The sequence below is a fragment of the Lucilia sericata genome, unplaced genomic scaffold (genome assembly GCF_015586225.1).
Source record: "Lucilia sericata isolate MDLA Ls3-8-SP2 unplaced genomic scaffold, ASM1558622v1 Contig000012F_arrow, whole genome shotgun sequence".
NCBI classification, from domain to species: domain Eukaryota; kingdom Metazoa; phylum Arthropoda; class Insecta; order Diptera; family Calliphoridae; genus Lucilia; species Lucilia sericata.
The window spans coordinates 149,191-168,223 of NW_023994051.1; the positions used below are offsets into that span (position 1 = coordinate 149,191).

General features: G+C 29.6%; 1 protein-coding gene across 1 annotated transcript in view; it reads left to right on the forward strand.

The window, feature by feature from the left end:
• Positions 1-19,033, forward strand: part of LOC119604035 (serine/threonine-protein kinase Doa) — a 193,369-nt gene that overhangs the window by 12,288 nt on the left and 162,048 nt on the right. Inside the window, exon 4 of the mRNA XM_037956496.1 lies at positions 9,675-9,719. Within this exon, the coding sequence (XP_037812424.1) occupies positions 9,675-9,719 (45 nt within the window). The remainder of the gene's footprint in view (positions 1-9,674; positions 9,720-19,033) is intronic.

The window sequence follows — 19,033 nt, forward strand, 5'->3', positions numbered from 1 at the left end:
GTAACGTCAAGACTCCTACGTTACATCTTTATCTTTTTTATTTAAATTTAAAATTTATTTTCAGGAAATTTCGTTTCAAGTAGTTTGATTTTATTATTTCATTTTTACTTTATTCCTTTTATAGTTTCTACATAAATAAACAATTGTTTGTAAATTGTCATAAGAATTACCATTGTTTTGGTAATTTTAACCCTTAAACGGATATGTATTATATTGGAAGAAATAGATTTTTTGATAAAAAAGTGGATTTTTTGTTGAAAATTAAATTTGTTGTTGAAATGTAAATTTTTCGAAGAAAAGTAGATTTTTCAATAAAAAACTTCAATATTTCCTTGAAATAAAATGTTTGAATAAAAATTTAATTTTTCGATTAAAATTAAATTTTTTTTATTAATATTAAATTTTTTATTAAAAAATTTTTGATGAAATATTTTTTATGAAAATTCAAAATATTTTGATGAAAATAAAGTTTTTCGATTAAAAGTCCAAGAAAATTCGATTTTTTCGTTGAAAGTAAAATTTTTTCTATGAAATTTGTTTTACATGTTTTACAACTAAGCACATCTATACTAGAGGATCCGTAGGTTCTAAATTGCCTTTAAAAAAGACTAATTAGATCAACCCTAACGTATAATCGTATGGACTTCTTTAGAGAAAAAGTATAAAATGATTCCATTGCAAAGAATTTAGAGAAACATTGCTGGATATTTGGACATATTCGACATAAACACTAGACGTGCCCGATCACTTATCGGAAACATCGTATGAAACATTGATTCTAGATAGAAGATCGTGACCACGCCCACTTTTAACATTTAAAAAAATCAACTATTATCACTAAAGTTACAAATATTTTTACACATTAAACAGTTTTACTAAATTATTAACAAAATAATAGCGAAAAGTGGGCGTAATGTTTGGTTGTGGGCATGGTTATAAAATTCCATAAAATTATGTTATAAATTTTAATGCATTTTAAAAATAATTTATAAAATTTACTGGTTTTTTAATTACGTGAATAAATTTTCTATATAAAAAGTAGGCGTGTCCATACTATAACTACGCCTACTTATTTAAAGCATTTTGTTCAGTTTGTCTTGTGGGCGTAGGAATGATATAAACGACCCTTTTTTGGTGGGATTGTTCTAACTCTTATTGTGAACAAATATAATTATATAATATGAAGTCTATAATTCTAAAATTAGACTATTGTCGTACCGGAATATATTAAGTGGCACTGTATAATGGCTTAAAATCCGTACTACCTCAGAATATTTAAAATGGATTGTATTAAATATAGTGCCAGCAGAGTTGAAAATATTTTTCGACCGACAGAAAGAAATTATTATGATATCAGCCGATAAGGTTTAGTAAAAGCCTATATTGGACGTATATAGTGGAATACTCTTCCAGTAGTAAGTTCTGCATCATATATACAGGTACAAGACCTCTCGGGGATAATGAAAGAGCGAATTTGCTTGCTATAAAGGGAAGTTTTAGCTTCAATTCTCGATCACTTTATCTATATCAAAATATTGAACCAATCCGTTGATGTATTCGATTTTAAAAATGAATTTCATCACATACTTACTTGAATGACTTGGATTATTTACGAAATATAAGTGATACAAAATATAAGTCCCCAGTGCTTACGGCCAATTTCTTAAATTAAGAATACATCTATATCCATTTTCTGTACCAGTGTTCTTCCTTTTTGGAATCGTAAATTCATAAATTAACTTTTGTAAATTTTCATTCTCCTATTAGGGATTAAAATTTTAGCCTTTGTTTGTTTTCATTGTGTTATCTACAAAAAAAATTATCTGTAAAATGCCGTTTTATTCCTTACAACCACGCACTGTAACTTGTTTTAAATTGTTTTGCCCTTTTTAAAAACAGATTCCTTATTGTTCTGTTGCCTCTCGCTACTTTTGCAAACACTTGTAAGTATCCTTAGCGTAATCTTCAATTTGTATTTTTATTCTTGTTTGTTCTGTATCTCATATTGTATCTGGAAATTATATTTATTCAGAACACAATGATTCTTAAATCATTTCAGTGTGTTTTGTCTTGTCATTTTGTAAGTCTGACGTTAGTGCTGGGGTTTTTTTTATAACACGAGCTTCCTTTTATGGCTTGACTATTCCTGACTTGCAAGAAAAGACTGTTTTTTTATAAAATACGTGCCTACTAAAAACGTTTTAAGATGATTATTAAAGTCCGTTGTTTACTTTAGTTAAGGGGCTTGGTTGTTTAAAGAATTATTGCTAAAGTTTATGCCATGACATGAATTATTTAAACTTAAATAAAATATGAGTCAAAAAATAAATTTTCTACTATTCTTTAAACGTTTTTTTACATTTTCACTAATGATATCAACGTTCTATTTTACTTATTAGGAAATCTTGTAATTTCTTAATGATTTCTTAACTTCTTCGCTGCAATAAGTTTGTAATGACATTGTAAAAGTGAAAAATATTACACAAAGAAAATTTAAAATTTTTAATTACACCAACTCTTAAGGGAACGAACAATGTATAACAAGCTATTGCCAATAATGTTGACTGCTTGAATTATTGGTGTTATTGCGGTTGTATGATTGTTGTTAGTTGTGTTACTTGCTACTTGTGACTTGTGTGTTGTTACTGATTTTTATCATGTCACAATCTTTTCAAACACAACCACCATCACTCGATCATTTAGCCGCCGTGCTTCGCTATCAATATTTGTTTGCTTTATAGAAAAATCATTAAGCGTTAAATTATTGACACAAGACGACGACGACGACAACAACAACGTACGAGTTTAAACAACTTTAATTACTCAATATACTAAATAAAAAGAAATATTTAAAAATTGTAATAAAATTAACACAAGTGTATATAAATTTTAATTTATTTAATTTAAAAGAAACCTATAAAATAATCAGTGCAAGACGAACGCCCACTAGTCTAATAGCTTGATTTATAAAAATAAACTATATATTTTTTAAATAACTACTAAATAATTATTGCAAATAGTTTAATGTCGAAAGTAATTAATAGCTACATACCCTTAAGGCAGCCAGTCATTTAGAAAAAATGTCTCTTTAAGCTGGGAACTTTATATGAAAACACTAGGGTCTTTAGTAACTAGGTTTAAATAATGTTCACTTTGAAATAGTTTATAATTTGATTAATACAGGGATTGGGGAATAACAAGTAGTCGGGATTACCATAGAAACTTATCATTGCCAAAAAGGACGTGAAAATGTCAAAAAACATAGAGTCTCTATAGATAAAAAGAGTAATATATTGTTTATTCCCACCTATTAATTTAAATTGGATTAAATGTATCCTATATGTTGTCTAGGAGTAAATAACAGAAATGAATTTCATGATAGGTGCATCATTTAAATATTTATGAAGTTATTTAAATTTAAATAATGCTGCCTAAGAATATGCTCTCTTTGATTTCGATTCCTAGGTTTATGGCATCATTAACACAATCAAATTTAGGACCCAGCAGTTTGACAAAGAGTCAATGCGTCTAACCATCTGGTTAGTTCCAAATTGTCTTTCCTCACTGATGTACTTTTTGTAAACGAGGGTGAAGATAATCGACACTTTAGTGCCCCCTTTGTAAGCGAGAGAGTAGATACTTAAAAAACAAACTTAAGCTTTTCGTCTGTCTCTTCGTAATCTACGGGGTGAGTGGTAGATTAAATTGGTAGTTCGGGACTGTTGACCGAACTGCTGGGGAATAACAAAACGTCTCATCATTTTTAACATTAAAAGCTGTTCTACTTCTACACTATAGCAACACTGAAAGTACTTAACTTTATGAAAAGATTTCATAACTACTTTCTTCGTAATATTTACGAAAATTTCGTACACAATACGAAATCAATACGAATCAAACCCTTTTTTAACTTTACCAAAGTATATGTATACGTAAAATTAAAATATGGGGAATTTCATGTCGCCCAACTCAAAAAATCGATTTTGCACTAAAGTTAGTACTATTAGATAGTAGTACACAAACTTTCAGTTCTATCGGTCAAGAACTGCCGGACTTAGAGTGGGTCAAAGTTGGACATTTTGGTCATACAGGGTTTTATTCAAATCAGTGTAACTTTTCACCTATTGGTCCTAGCAAAAATTGTCCAAAGGATTTCAGATAGCTATTTTAAATAGCCCTTCTTTTTGCTTAAAATAATGTTTATACAATATCCCACTCACATCCCATTATGGGACTGTAAAGACCTTCAAGGAAATTGTATAAGCTTTCTTTTAAGCAAAAACAAAAAAAAAAACGGCTCATTTTGAAAAAAATTAAAAAAAAAATAATTAAAAAAAAAAATTAATTTAAAAAATTTTTTTTGAAATGAATGAAGAATAACTGTCTGCCTACTATCCCATAGTACTAATCTTGGTGAAGATTTCGTCCAAATCGGAAGACATCGATTTTTAAAGTTGGGTCATTTGACACGAAATTGCCCATATGTATTACGAAACAATTTCGTACTGTGGAACCACGAAGCATTTTGTACACGGTACGACATTTTTCATATAAGGAATGAATTATTTTCAGTGTAGTTTTGCTTAACCGGTTATAGGTCACGAATAAAATCTCTTGAATATAATTAACAAAAGGAAATCATAAGCTCTTATTATTTCAGGCTACAGGACTAAAATATTTTTTAATTTAGAAAGAAACGCTTAAAAAAGCCAATCGGATATAAAATGATTCTGTAGAAATCGTTGCAATGTGGCCTGCAATTCAAATGTATGTAAATAATCGATGCACAGATCAGCATATTATCTGTGGATACAGAGAATCGTCTAAACCCCGAGTTTCTAAGGGCTTGAGCTGAGCCGAATCTGCCTTCCAAACTAAATGGTTAAACTGTCAACTTCAAAATTATGGTTTAACCTCTGTTATATTATATTCTTTCTTCTTAGAGATGTCTTAACCTAAAGCTTAAAACAGTTATAAATATGACCAAAAATGTTTTGATTTTCAATTTCAAGGAAATGATATCTCAAAAACCTGATGTGAAATTCTGAGGCCATATTCGGATTTGGCTCAGCTCAATCCTTTAGAAATGTATACTTTGATATCTGGATTACAATAATTTGTGGCGGATTATTAATACAAAGCATTCAAGACAAAAATTTCTAAACTAATTATGTTACTTGATATCCCCGATACTTTAAGATTGACCTGTTATCTTCCTTTTCTCATTTGTTTCTTTTACAAATACATACATATATTTGTGTTGAAATAATTAACAATTTATTTAAATTAATTTATTTAATTTTCATACAACGTAACGTACTATTATTTAATTAAATCTGTGTACAATTTTAAAATAGTTTATTTGTATTTAATCCCCTTTAATCATGAATTATTTATTCATTTCAAATTCTATTGAGTCGTCGTAGTCGTCGTCGTTGTTGTTGTTATTCGTCTTGTTTGCAACAACAATAAAAACAAAACATGGAGCAATAGCCCGAACAAGTGTTATTTAATTAAATATTTAATTAACATCACAATTGATTGAACAATTTGTTATTGTTTTTAATTGCATAGTTAAATGACACTTGTACGCCGAATGCCCTACAGGGAAGTTTTCTTGTTATTTTTATTACAATTATTTTACATTGTGGAAATTTTAAAGAAATATTTTATTTAGGCTATTGGCATAAATAGACTAATAGTAACTAACACTATATTAAGAAGCAATGATAGTCCAGTGATATTGTTATAGAAAGAAATATTTGCTGAAATTAGGAGCTGTGATTAGTTTTGTCAATTATATTTGAAATTTCCTACTGGAATTTTATACTAAACCCGTAAAATGTTTTATTCTTACTATATTGTTAAGCTATTTGTTAAATTGATTTAAATACGAAAAACTACAATAATAATAAAAACATACCAGACAACCCAATGTATTTACATAAATATATTGTATATAGTAAAAGCCAAGCCTCACTTCAATCTCAACACCCGAGAATATAAATTAGAATCGACAAAAAAAAAAAAAATAAATAAATAAAATGAATAATAAAATTTTGTATTTATTTTATAATAAAGTAATTTACATTCTTTACGCATTTTTCTTTAATTAATTTACAACGTAAGCAACAATCACACAAACATCTTAAAGTTTCTATAAAAAATGATTGGATTATAATTAAAATCTATAATAAAAAAATAAAAGAAAAAACAATCCAGAAGCAAATCATAAATAAATAATTAAGACTCATTTGAATGTGGGGGCAATAATGTCTCCAACTAAAGATTTAATATTATATTCATGTCCAATTTTATAAAAATTTTAATTTTCTTAAAGAACAACATTTGATCTGTTTTTTTGTTTTTAATAAATAATTATTATAAAAAACTGTTAATAATTCATTTTCAATTTCATTTGATGTTCGTTCCTTAAGATTATTTTGCGGTTGTTGTCCACCACAAATTGCGCATATTTCACATTTAACTATCTCCATTTACAATTTAGATTTATGTATGAATTGATTTTATTATTTTTATTATTCAATTACCCATATTTCCATATTTGCCATTTGTTTTTGTCATATAATTTTTCCAGGTTGTCATCTTATTTTTACATTCATTTTAACTGTTTAATTAACTGTTAATAATATTTAGTATTTTTTCGCTTTAGCTAACAACCAGCCACTCATTTTATTTCCACTAAAATAGTTTTTTACAAAATATTTATTTAAGTTTTAAATAAATTACAAACAATTTCTGAGGTTTCTTCTCACAGACATTCACTTTTGTCAATTTGCATTGTTTTTGTGGTTTAAATATAATTTAACACCGCACTCACATTTAGATTGTCGCGTTCATAGACTTTTTTTACTATAGTTTAGATATACAAGTCATAAAATAAATTAATTTTGATTAAAATTTTTAAAAATCACCTCACACTTCACATTTTTTTTTTTTTGAAAAGGTGACCGAATCGTGTTAAATTGATTTTATGTGCAACTTATGTGGCCTGTAAAATACCAATAATTTTAGTCTCATTTGAGGGGTTAGAGTTTGTATAAAATCGGTTTGTTAATTGAATTTGGTAACAGACAAAATCTGAAAAAAAAAAAAATTATTAAAAAATTATTGCAAAAAAAAAAAAAAAATTATTGCAGTGAGTACCTACCTGGTCCGCGATCTTTTCTCTTAATGTAACGATCTAAGTATCCTTAAAATGTTTAAGTGTTCGGCTTATCAGTGTAGGTGTAATGGATTGAAAATTAAAACTCTGACATCTGCCAGATAAATTTAAAACTTTACAGGAACACTTCTCATGACCCCTGGAATTTTTGTCCCATCATGTGCCGTAGATTCAGAGTTAATCGATTACGATCTAATGTTTGATCCTCCTTTATTTATCGGCTACCAAATTTTTGTTCGATAACACAGGCCGACAACTCGAAACCCTGACACCAAGTTAGATGTTTCTAAATGATTGAGATATCGTGTCCTGAAATTTGAGAAAACGCCATTTTTGCCACTTTTTGAGACATTAGAGCAGTGACAACTTTATAAGCTTTAAAACTCGGTATATTCATGGTATTTATAGCCTATACTACTATAGTGCGAAGGTTATTATGCTACCTATCTGAGAATGTTTTAAATCTACTCAAAATCATTTTCTGATTCGAATTAACGATGTCTGTCCGTCCCCCAACTTCAACGCATGATATCTCAATAACTACAGCAGATTTTAAAACAAATCAAAAGGTACATTCAGAGGAAAAAAGGTGTAAAATTGGAATGCATAACTTTTTTATATAATAAAAAACGAAATGTACGAAAAATACAGTTTTTGTCTATTTATTGTTATATCAAGCTTTAGGTGAAGATAGATATCTCGAAAAGGATATGACAGATGTTAAGCCTTTATTTTAAAGTTGATAGTTGGTAGTTTTAACGTCTCAAAAAGGGCCAAAAATTGCTTCAGGACATGATATCTTAAATCCTAGATGGTGGACCAATTCTGAGGACAGATTCGGATTCTATTGGGCACAATCTGCATTCAAAATTTGACGGCCTGTGTAATTGCTACTAAAACTCAAGTTCCTTTTGAGTTCTTTTCTAATGGGGTTAGGAAGTAAACTTCTGATAAGAACATTAACAAGAAAATATGAGACTCCGTTATGGACACTGTTCCGATGAGCTTGGTCTAATAGTTTCCATCAGATTGCCTAATGATTTAGACTTTTTCAGACTGAAATTTAGAACATCAACAAAATCTCTCGTCTTCGAACAATAACATCTACTTACATAGTCTGTCTAGCTTTACTCAAGATTCTCGCCTTAAACATGTTAAGGACGTGTCATTTGAATTCACTCCTTCACTCCCTAACCATTATCACCATTTGCAGTATAAAATATGACTCGACCGCCCTGTCATTCATGGAAAAGGACCCTGATTTTCTTTGCCCTTGATGGGAAGTGATTGAGGCTTCTTATAGGTTAATCGCATGGATAAGGGAGAAACAGAACATTTGAGATTGGACCTTATTTACTAGAGCGTAAGGCTCTTTCAAAATCTGGACTATATCGACAATGCGTCACTAATTTACTCAATTTCGGGGGAAAATTTGTAAGGTATCACAACTTCCTCAGAGAGCAGTTGATAAATCTTGAGCTACCTATATAAACCGATTTAACCTCTGAAACATGTCAACTGACTAGTTCAACTAAAAATAATGATTTTGTTATTCAAATTCTTTCAAATGAAAACCTTTTATAAATTTAAAATTATAATTACTGCAGTTTCTAGCAAAAGTAAAATACTTGATTATGTCTTTTAAAAGAAGTTCAAAATGGCATTGGAAAATTTCTTAAACAGTTGTACACAGAGGGAAAAAGAAATATACACGGCTGGTACCAAATTGACACCAATGTGTTTATAATTTTTCAATAACATCTGTTGTCAAAGTATATACATACGTACGACAGCACTATGTAATGTTGACAACATTGCAACAATTCGTTGTCGAAATCTAAATTTTATACACATCCGTTGTCTAAATGTTAACAAACGTGGTAAGCTCACAATTGACAATGGATTTGTCAATAGTGAGCTTACCACGTTTGCTAGCATTTAGAGAACGGATGTGTATAAAATTTAGATTTCGACAACGAATTGACAACGCAACGTTGTCAAGATTACATAGTGTTGTCGTACGTATGTATATATTTTGACAACGGATGTTATTGAAAAATTTAAACAGTTTTGTGTCAATTTGGTACCAGCGTGTATATTTCTTTTTTCAACTGTGTAGGACCCATTAAATTTCTACTAATTTTGAAAAGTAATAAAATTTTTCTTCTTTTATCTAGTCATTTTGTTCCGATATTTAATAAGTGTAGAATTTCTTTTAATTTCTCATTTAGGTGTCATTTAAATACACTTAGTAAATATTTACCTAAACATGACTCGTTACCACTTGCATTACTAGCTAATGACTTCTTATCTATTGCATTACTAATTTTATTACGTGCTGGTTTTGACTTTAATATTATGTCTTTTGTCTTTGTTTCTGTTACGTAAATTTTTGTTAGTATTTGTTACCATTTCGTTTTTATTATATTTTGTGTTTTGGTTTTTTTAATTCTTTCTTAATTATAACATTATTTTTATTTTCTTTTAGCAAAATTACTAAAGAGCAAACAATAAAAGAAACCTCAGAGCATAGGTAAATATTATGTATACTCTACTCACTACTTCTACTAATAATGTCAATTATAAAAACATATAACTGTTAATGTGTCAAAATGGGTTTTTTATACAGAAAACAATTTAATAACAATAGGGGTATTCACTTACGTTAGATAAATATTAGCTCTTTTTAATATAGAGGTGTTTATATCGAAAGTTTTAGATTTTTTAAAGTTATTTTGAAAATGATGGAAGTTGGTTGTAACTGTAAAACATTGAACATTATGATACAAGACCATTTTAAAATCATTCGACTGAATGTGAATAACCCAAATAATGAAGTTTTGTTAAAATCCTCTACAAAAATAGTTTTTTGTTTACCATAAAATTTTTTTAATTAACAGTTAAAATAACATTTTATCAAAACTTACTAAGTACTTAAAAGTGTGTTAAAATAATTTCAGTTTGAACTCGCCTTCAGGGTTAAACGATTTGTTTTTAAGAAGCACATTATTTCTTTATCATAAGAGGGACTCATTGACTCATTATTTTTATGGTCTTTATTTTAGTTTCAACTAGACAGACAAGTAGTATCTTTCAATAAACAATTAGCCAGCTCATAAACAAACGCACTCATAAACTTTCAAGTAAATTACAGATAATAGACAAATTTGTAATAAACGCCATAACTTTGAAGTTGATCTTCTTCTCTAGCAGATTGGTTGCTATTTGCAAAAACAATTTATATGAAAAAGTATGTCATTTTAAGTGTTTTTATTTTACAGTTTTGTTGTTATACGATATTTTTACAATTTAACGAGAAAAGTTTATTTATTAGTTGCATTCACAGAGAACTGACAGTTTATTAGTTGTACAATAATGTTTTGGTTTTTAGTGGCTTCATTTGAAACGTTTTCTGTGTTTGATCTGTGTCACTTGACTGGGGTTTGAGTCGCATTCTTTTTGATTAATTTTTATCAACAATATTAATTTCAACAATTTATATTTTCCGGCTTATTTGTGTTGTTGGTACATAGTTATTTTTTCTTTACACATCTTTGTGATGGGGTCAATTTTGCAATATTTAAATTATTTATTTATTTTTTTTTTTTTGGATGTTGCAATTCTGAATATAATGCTGTGAACTTTTATAAACTTTTTGTAATGTAATTTGCTGACTGTTTGTGCATTAGGATTTATGTTTTGTAAATAAAAATCTTTGAGAGCAAAACGGTCAAAGTCGTCTTGACTTTTTTTAAATTAAATTAATGTTTTTGCATAAACATTTTTGCAAAATGCATAATTTTTGAGGTTTTAAATTTGACACTATAGGTTAACTTGTGGTGGACATTAGGAATGCAGGGGTTCTTTGGATGTTTTTATACCCGTCACCTTCGTCAGAATGGTATTAATAAATGGGCAATTTATGTCAAAAAATCGATTTTGACGAAATTTGTACTAAGGTTAGTACTATTGAATAGTAGGTCAGACACACATTTTCAGCTCTATCAATCAAAAGTGCTCAAAATATCTTTCCTTTGAGGTCCTGGGATATTAAACATTACCTCGTCCATCAGCTGCATAAAAATCTTAAACCAAAAGTTGTGAAAAGTCTCATCCAAGTTAAATCGTCCATTACACAACAAGTGTATTTATACCCTACACCACTATAGTGGGGAGGGTATTATACGTTTGTACTGATGTTTGTAACACACAAAAATATTGGTCCTACACCCACCTTTAAGTATACCGATCGACTCAGAATGACATTTTGAGTCGATTAAGACCGTCCGTCCGTCTGTCCGGCTGGCTGGCTGTCCATGTAAACCTTGTGCGCAAGGTACAGACCGCAATTTTCAAGATAATTTGATGAAATTTGGACCAAGCATTTTTTTTGGCACAAGGACGAAGCCTATTGAAAATGGTTGAAATCAGTCCATTATTTTCATCTAGCCCCCATACAACCGTACCTCCCGATTATCTCTCTAAAAATTGGCACAGATAAGTTTTATATAAGTATAAATGACACTGCAGATTTTCGTAATGATCGGCTCTTATTTGACCCTAGCCCCCATACAAACCCCCCTTCAAAAAATGTCTTAAACGTCTAAAATTGACTTGTAACCATTTGTATCGCAATGAAACTCAACATAATTAACTATTATTTAAAAATATATCCTTTTCCCAAATTAAATGAGGATCGGCCCATGTTTGACCTATACTCCTATATAAAGCCTCATTTAGAAAATTTGTTTTTTTTATCAATAAATTGCTTAATACTTTGGAATTAAGGTAAAATTCAACATAAAAGTTTCTTTGTGAAAAATAAAAATGTTTAAAATATACTCATGGTGTAGGATATTATATGGTCGGCCATGCCCGACTATACTTTCCTACTTGTTTTTTATAAAATTTTATTTCAATTGTTGTTTGTTTGCTTCTAAGTTATTTACCGAATTGATCTGAACCTTTCTGAACTTATACGACTTCAATCCAGCTTTAGCTTTGGCTATGCGCACAAAATAATCAGAGCTACTTTTCTAATGGAAGCCTTTGAAACAGTTGTTCGACTTAGTTTGCCTTATCAATTTCTGCCAGACCTTTTTTTCTTTACGATTAAGGTTTTCTTTCATTTCTTAAGTCTTCCTTATAATGTTTAATGTATTCTGAAGTAGTGTAAATCCTTCAGATCGTGTGCGATTTTTATAAAAGTCCATATTGCATTTTTTTTTTGAAAAGCTTTAAATATTTTTTCGCATAATTTTTCCTCAGAGGGTTCTTTAATTTTCATATTTGCATATTTTCATCATTGCATACTTAGGTTTTTTTCTTGTAATCTTAATAATTATTAAGTATGTCTTGATGTCTCTCAAAAGGAGTTAAAAAGTGCAAAAATTAAAGTCACCAAACGAGGTCATTCCAATTCATCTTGTGTCAATTCTTTATTCGTTCGTTCATCTTTGTTTTCTTAATTTAATTGTTTGAAGACAAGTCATCATTCGTCATTACATTAAGAGCTAAAACTGTAAGTCAGAGTCCCCAGTCCCCCTTATAAAAACGCTGGCGAGAAAGTGTAACTAACCTTAAGCAGTTTATGGAGTCTTTTTTCCATTATGTATCTTTTAATATTTTCCATTAAAACCAAGTGTATGCAAACATACTCAACTCAGTCCGTCAGTCGAAAGTCCAGTTTAGTTAAAAGATCATTTGTTGTTCATAAAAAAATATAGTTTTCTTCATCCATCGGTTTCTTTTCATTTATGGCCGGGCATGTATTGACCTGTGACAACTATTTTTCATATAGCTGCATTGTTGGTTGGTTGGTTTGTTGCTTGCTGTTAGTGTAAAAATAAACACATTTTACTTTATTTTGTTTATTTCATTCAGTACTTATCTCTTCTTTTATTTTCAATTTATGAATTTCACTTTAATTTCTGTTGCAATCAGCTACACTTTTTTTTAATACTTTATGTGTGCAACTGGTAAATAAATATTTTGAACTTTCATTTTACTCTAGAGTTTTACATTTCTCTTTGTTTTTGTATTTTCATCAAATAATGCAATTGTTATAGTTACGTATAAGTATGTCATAAATTGCGTGTCATAAATTTTATGTCATAATTTTGTCATACAATTTTATTTTGATTTCAACTTAATTATTGTTTTTGTTTATTAGGGGCTTAAATTGTTACAGATTTAGGGTTAATGTTTGATATTCTTAAGATTTGTTTTATTTTTCTAACTCGTAAATTGTATTGATTATTATTTTTATTGTTTTGATTTTGTTTGTGTTTGAATATACAACTACTATTCACAAATCACGCCTTAACCGTTAAACAATTGTCTCCATATAAGAAAATTTTATTAAATCAGGAAAAAGTTTTCATTATGCATTTTTGATGATTATGCAAATTTTATTAGAAATACAAAAGAAAAAAAAAAAAACTAAAGCAAATAGTTTATGGAAACTATACACCATTTCCAGGTGGAATTGTAATTTGTTTGGTAATCTTTTTAAATGAAAGAAAATCAGAAAATCTTGAAGATAAAATTGTAATCAGACCTTTTCAACAAGATTTAAGTCATTGACCTGAATAATATTCTCAAAATATTTCACTTTCAGAATTCCATATTCGTTATTCATTGAAAAATTATGTAGTTTAAATGGCATTTATGACATTATGACACTTTCAAATATAGTCCATGGACTTTGTGACACTAACTTTTTGCTCCTAACTTTGGTGTATATTGCATTTTGGATTCTTTTAAAAGAGGGTCATGGATAGACGCAGGTTTGTAAAGTTCTGGTGTATTTTTTATACTATCTTCGCTATATTAAACCTTTTCTTTATAAATGGACTATTTGTAATCCATGGACTTTATGTCACTATGCCCATGGACATTGTGACATAGCGTCCATTTACATTATGACACTTTTTGGTGTATCATAACCTCATGGTGCCATGTCATAATGTCCATGGACGTTATGACACACCAAAAAGTGTTATAGTTTTTTCCATGCACGTTATGACAATTTCAAAATTGTCATAATGTATAATTTAGTATGTCATAACGTTCATTATGACATGCCACCCAATGTCATAGTGTCCACAGACATTATTACACTTTCAAAAGTGACATATTGTCCATGGACTTTGTAACACTTTAAAAGCATCCACTTTATGTCACTATGCTCATGGACATTATGAGACTTTTGAATGTGACATAACGTCCATGAACACTATGACACTTTGACACTTTAAGCATCCACTTTATGTCACTATGCTCATGGACATTATGAGACTTTTGAATGTGACATAACGTCCATGAACACTATGACACTTTTTAGTGTGTCATAACATTATGCAATGCCACTTGTCATAACATCCACGGACACTATGACTCAATTTTGTTTGCCATAACGTCCATGGACATTATGACACTCCACTCTATGTCAAAGTGTCCTTAGACATTATGACACTTACAAAAGTGCGATATTGTCCATGGACTTTGTAACACTTTTAAAGCATCCATGGACTTTATGCCACAATGCTCATGAACATTTTGACACTTTTGAATGTGACATAACGTCCATGGACACTATGTCACTTTGTGGTGGTGGCGTGTCATAATGTTCAGTATCATAATGTCCATAGACCTTATGACACACTAAATTGATTCATAATGTCCATGGACAGAAAGTCCATGGATTTCAAAGAGTCCATTTATCAAAAAAGGCTTATTTTAGCGAAGCCGGTATTCGAAATTCCCCAGAGTTTAAAACCCGTGCTCCCGGCCTAAGTCCGGCTATCCAGGACACTTTTTAAAAGGAATCCAAAATGCAACATACACCAAATTTAGGGGTAATACTTTTCGGGATAAATGTGTCCCTTTCTTAAATTCTAAATAAATTTTCCAATACATTTCTGCTTTAAAAGTGTCACAATGTCCATGGACATTATGACATTTTAAGGTGTGTCATAAGGTATATGGAAATTATGAGACGCCACCCTTTGTGGAGTGTCATAACCCCATATATATTATGGAACGCCACCTCTTAAGTAGTAAGCAAATTTGACTGCTAAGCAAGACATGACAAATACTGCATGGGTTCGATTCCTAACCATAATTAGCAAAACTATATTTTAAAAGGATTTCAGATTAGAGGTTTACTGTTTAATTCTCGAAAATATTTAATTGAAACAAAGATTTTCTCAACTGTTGAAATTTCAGAAATTGTTTATTCAAATGGCCAGCATGGAGGAGAAACACATCCATAATTTAATTTATATTGAGTACAAAGAGAAGTAGTCATTTTGTTTTTCAAACATTGTAGATTTTCCGTCGTTGTTTAAGATTATAAACTCGGTACTGAAAACTGAAAAGATTTTATGAATAAAAACAGTATGTAGCATGTGTGTGTATACAAACATAGATAGAAAAAGTGTTTACGATTTAAATTAAAATGCACAAAAGCGTAATAGCTGTCACTGTGACAGCTATAGAGAAGACGTCATTAATCAACTAGCACCGCCATAATAGACAAAAAAAATACACAACAACAAACAACTTGCAACAGGCAAATAAACAAAATACGACAAAGACAGACAGACATGTAAAAAAAACATACAGTGACATTTTATTTACAATTTGAATTTGTATTTATATTCCTCTATGGAGTGGATAAAGAAGCAGGAGATGAATGAATATTTAGATGCAACATTAAATTATAAGTTGGAGAAAAACTTTATTACAACTAAGTTTGCCAGTTGCAGTAAATAAATTGCAATTTAGTGCCATGAATTGTTAATAAATAAAATTTACATGTTGATTTTTATTAAAGAAAACATTTTTCGTATCTCCTTTAAATAATGTTCGTTTATAGGTATTGACATTTTGTATTTTTAGTGTAAATGAAAGTGGGCATTTATTGAGACCATGTGTCCGTCCATCTGTTTAAAAAAATATGTTGATGATATGGAAAATGTTTTTTTGTCGTTGTTTTAAATTTCGTATCAGAAATAATGAATTTATCGAAATGGACTAGACTGAACTGAATTCAGAGTGACCATCATTATTGTCGTTGTCGACAACATCATTATCACACTTGATATGTATTTAAAAAAAAAAAATAATGGAACTTACATAGAGAACTAAAAGAATTAATTGATTTTTTATATATGACAAACATTTTAAATTTTCTTCTTTAAAAGAGTTAAAAATTTCCCGAAAATTCGTAGTATATAGATCATAACTCCTGGAAATATCTACACTACAAGCGTCCCCTATACATATATAACACGTGGCACCAGATTTTCCTGATCCAAAGTTGGAGTTTTTTGTGCAAAATTTATGAATAAAAAAGTTTTTCAATATGTGTGTGTGTATGATTGTATTTTTGAATGTTAACCGTTGGACTCATTGAGAGGAACTAAACTTGTTGTGTTAAAATTTTAAATAGGCTAGATACCACGCCCACAAACTAAATACGGATTGAAAGTGTTTATATAAGGACTTCAATAGCTAGAATCTACAAATTTTTAATGGATATTTTTAACATATACACATTTTAGAATAAAATTGGTGAAACCGTAATAGTGGGCGTGACACCTCCCATATTCATTAAATACTAAAATTCGTAAATCTGAGCAAGCATAAAAGCTAGAGTCACTAAATTTTGTACGATATACTTTAGTATCAATATAAATATTTAGGACAAAAATGGTACTAGGAACAGTACTGGGCATAATAATATTCGTATATCTGGGAAATTTCGCAAGATCATGTGGTCCAGAAGTAGTGGTCGAGGCACCTCTCCTATGAAATAAATAAATACTGAAATTAGAATATCTAGGAAACTATAAAAAGAACAGTATTTTAATGAATGTTTTCAGTATGAAAACAAGTAAGAATTTATAGTCTTGCGAGGCCGACACCTGTTGCAAAAATAAAATGTGATTTAGTTTTCATAATAAAGCATTTAAGTTGAATTGTACCTTGCCACAGATATACTTAAGCCATTTATTGTTGAATAAAATTGTGGACATTTAAGTTAAATTTTGAAGGGGACTGTGTATAGGGGCTATGGTCAAATGAGACCCTATAATTATAAAATTCATGAGGGCCATCAAGACTAGTTTAGAACTTGATTTTGCAGCTTAGATATTAAACATAATTATGAACTTAAAAGCCCTATTCGTCGGGTTCAGTTGTATGGGAGCTAGGTGAAATAATGAACCGATGTTAACCATTTTCAATAGGCTTCGTCACCGTCATGTGCCAAATTTCATTGAATTATTTTCAAAATTGCGACTTGTAGTTTAATTACAAGGTTTATAAGCCCTATTCGGGGGTTCATTTGTATGGGGCTAGGTGAAATAATGGACCCATCTTAACCATTTCAATAGGCTTCGGACAATAGAAGACCTGTAGCTTCATTACAAGGTTTACGTGGACGGACGGACATAGCTAAATCGACTCAGAAAATGATTCTTAGCCGATGGGTATACTTTAAGGTGGAACCAATATTATTGTGCGTTACAAACATCAGAACAAACCCAATATACCCTCACCACTAAAGTGGTGTAGGGTATAATTAAGAGTATGACTAGACCAATCATAGTGGGCGGAACACACCCCATTAAATACTAAATTTCATATATATAATTAAGAATAAGACTAGACCAATCATAGTGGGCGGAACACACCCCTTTAAATACTAAATTTCATATATCTGGGAAACTATAGCTGCTAGAAACCTGGTAGAAATCAACAATCAATATAAATGTTTAGAAGAAAACAGGTATGAGATAAATAGGACCCAAATTTCTCGGTGGTTCCAAGAAAACCTTCTAGCCTCCACCATGTTTAAGACAGCATCAACAATTTACTCTTTTACATTTTGTAACACATCCATCCTCTCAACATTTTTGCAAATTAAATTGACATTGTTGTTAATGTAGTCGTTTATTGTTGTTATTGCCACTGTTATTTTTGTTGTTTCATGAACATAGTATTAATTTTTTACACACAAAGAAAATACTATGAAACAAATTAGTTTAATGTTTAAATAAGGAAGATCTCATCACTTTGTGCAGCACAGTAAAAAAAATGCAACAGGCTGCTCTTATGAATTTCTGATGTTTTAGTTTATTTTTTCGTTGGTTTTATTTTCATACGTTTGTTTCATTATTTATTTTTTTATAACAAGTCTACACATTAAATTTAATTAATGGCATCAACGGAAGTTTTACATAAGTCCACAGACAAGAGCTCAGAGATCAAGTTTAAAATAATAATTGGCTGGTCCGTCGGCCAGTTAAGTTGGATCATTTTTGTTTTTCTTCACTTTTTTATCAATGCGACAAACGTTAAATGCTGGTGACACATTATAAAGCGATGTTTGCTAGATATTTTGTATTCAATAGATGTTTATAAAATGATACTATATAATATTATTAATGAATGAATGGGAGAAGACAACAATAACAACAACATTACCATAAATTATATAGATATCATATGTCCAAACTACCAAATGTATAATACACAAGAGTCCATAAACGAATAAATGAATGGTACTTGTCAAACATTTAGACAATTTCCTTATGTCAAAACAAATTTTGAAATTTGCTTTGAAATGTAACAACTTTATTTGTATTTGTTATTTATTTTTCTATTTTAGTAGCTGAATAAGAAAATTGTGTGTTAGATAAAATTTACATCCTACATTTAATATTTATTTATCAATTCATAAAGGATTATTTATTAAATATGTTTTTATTTTTTTTTTTTTTCATTTTAGGTAAGTGTTTCTTAACTAATTTCTACTTCTGAATAATATTAAAAGGA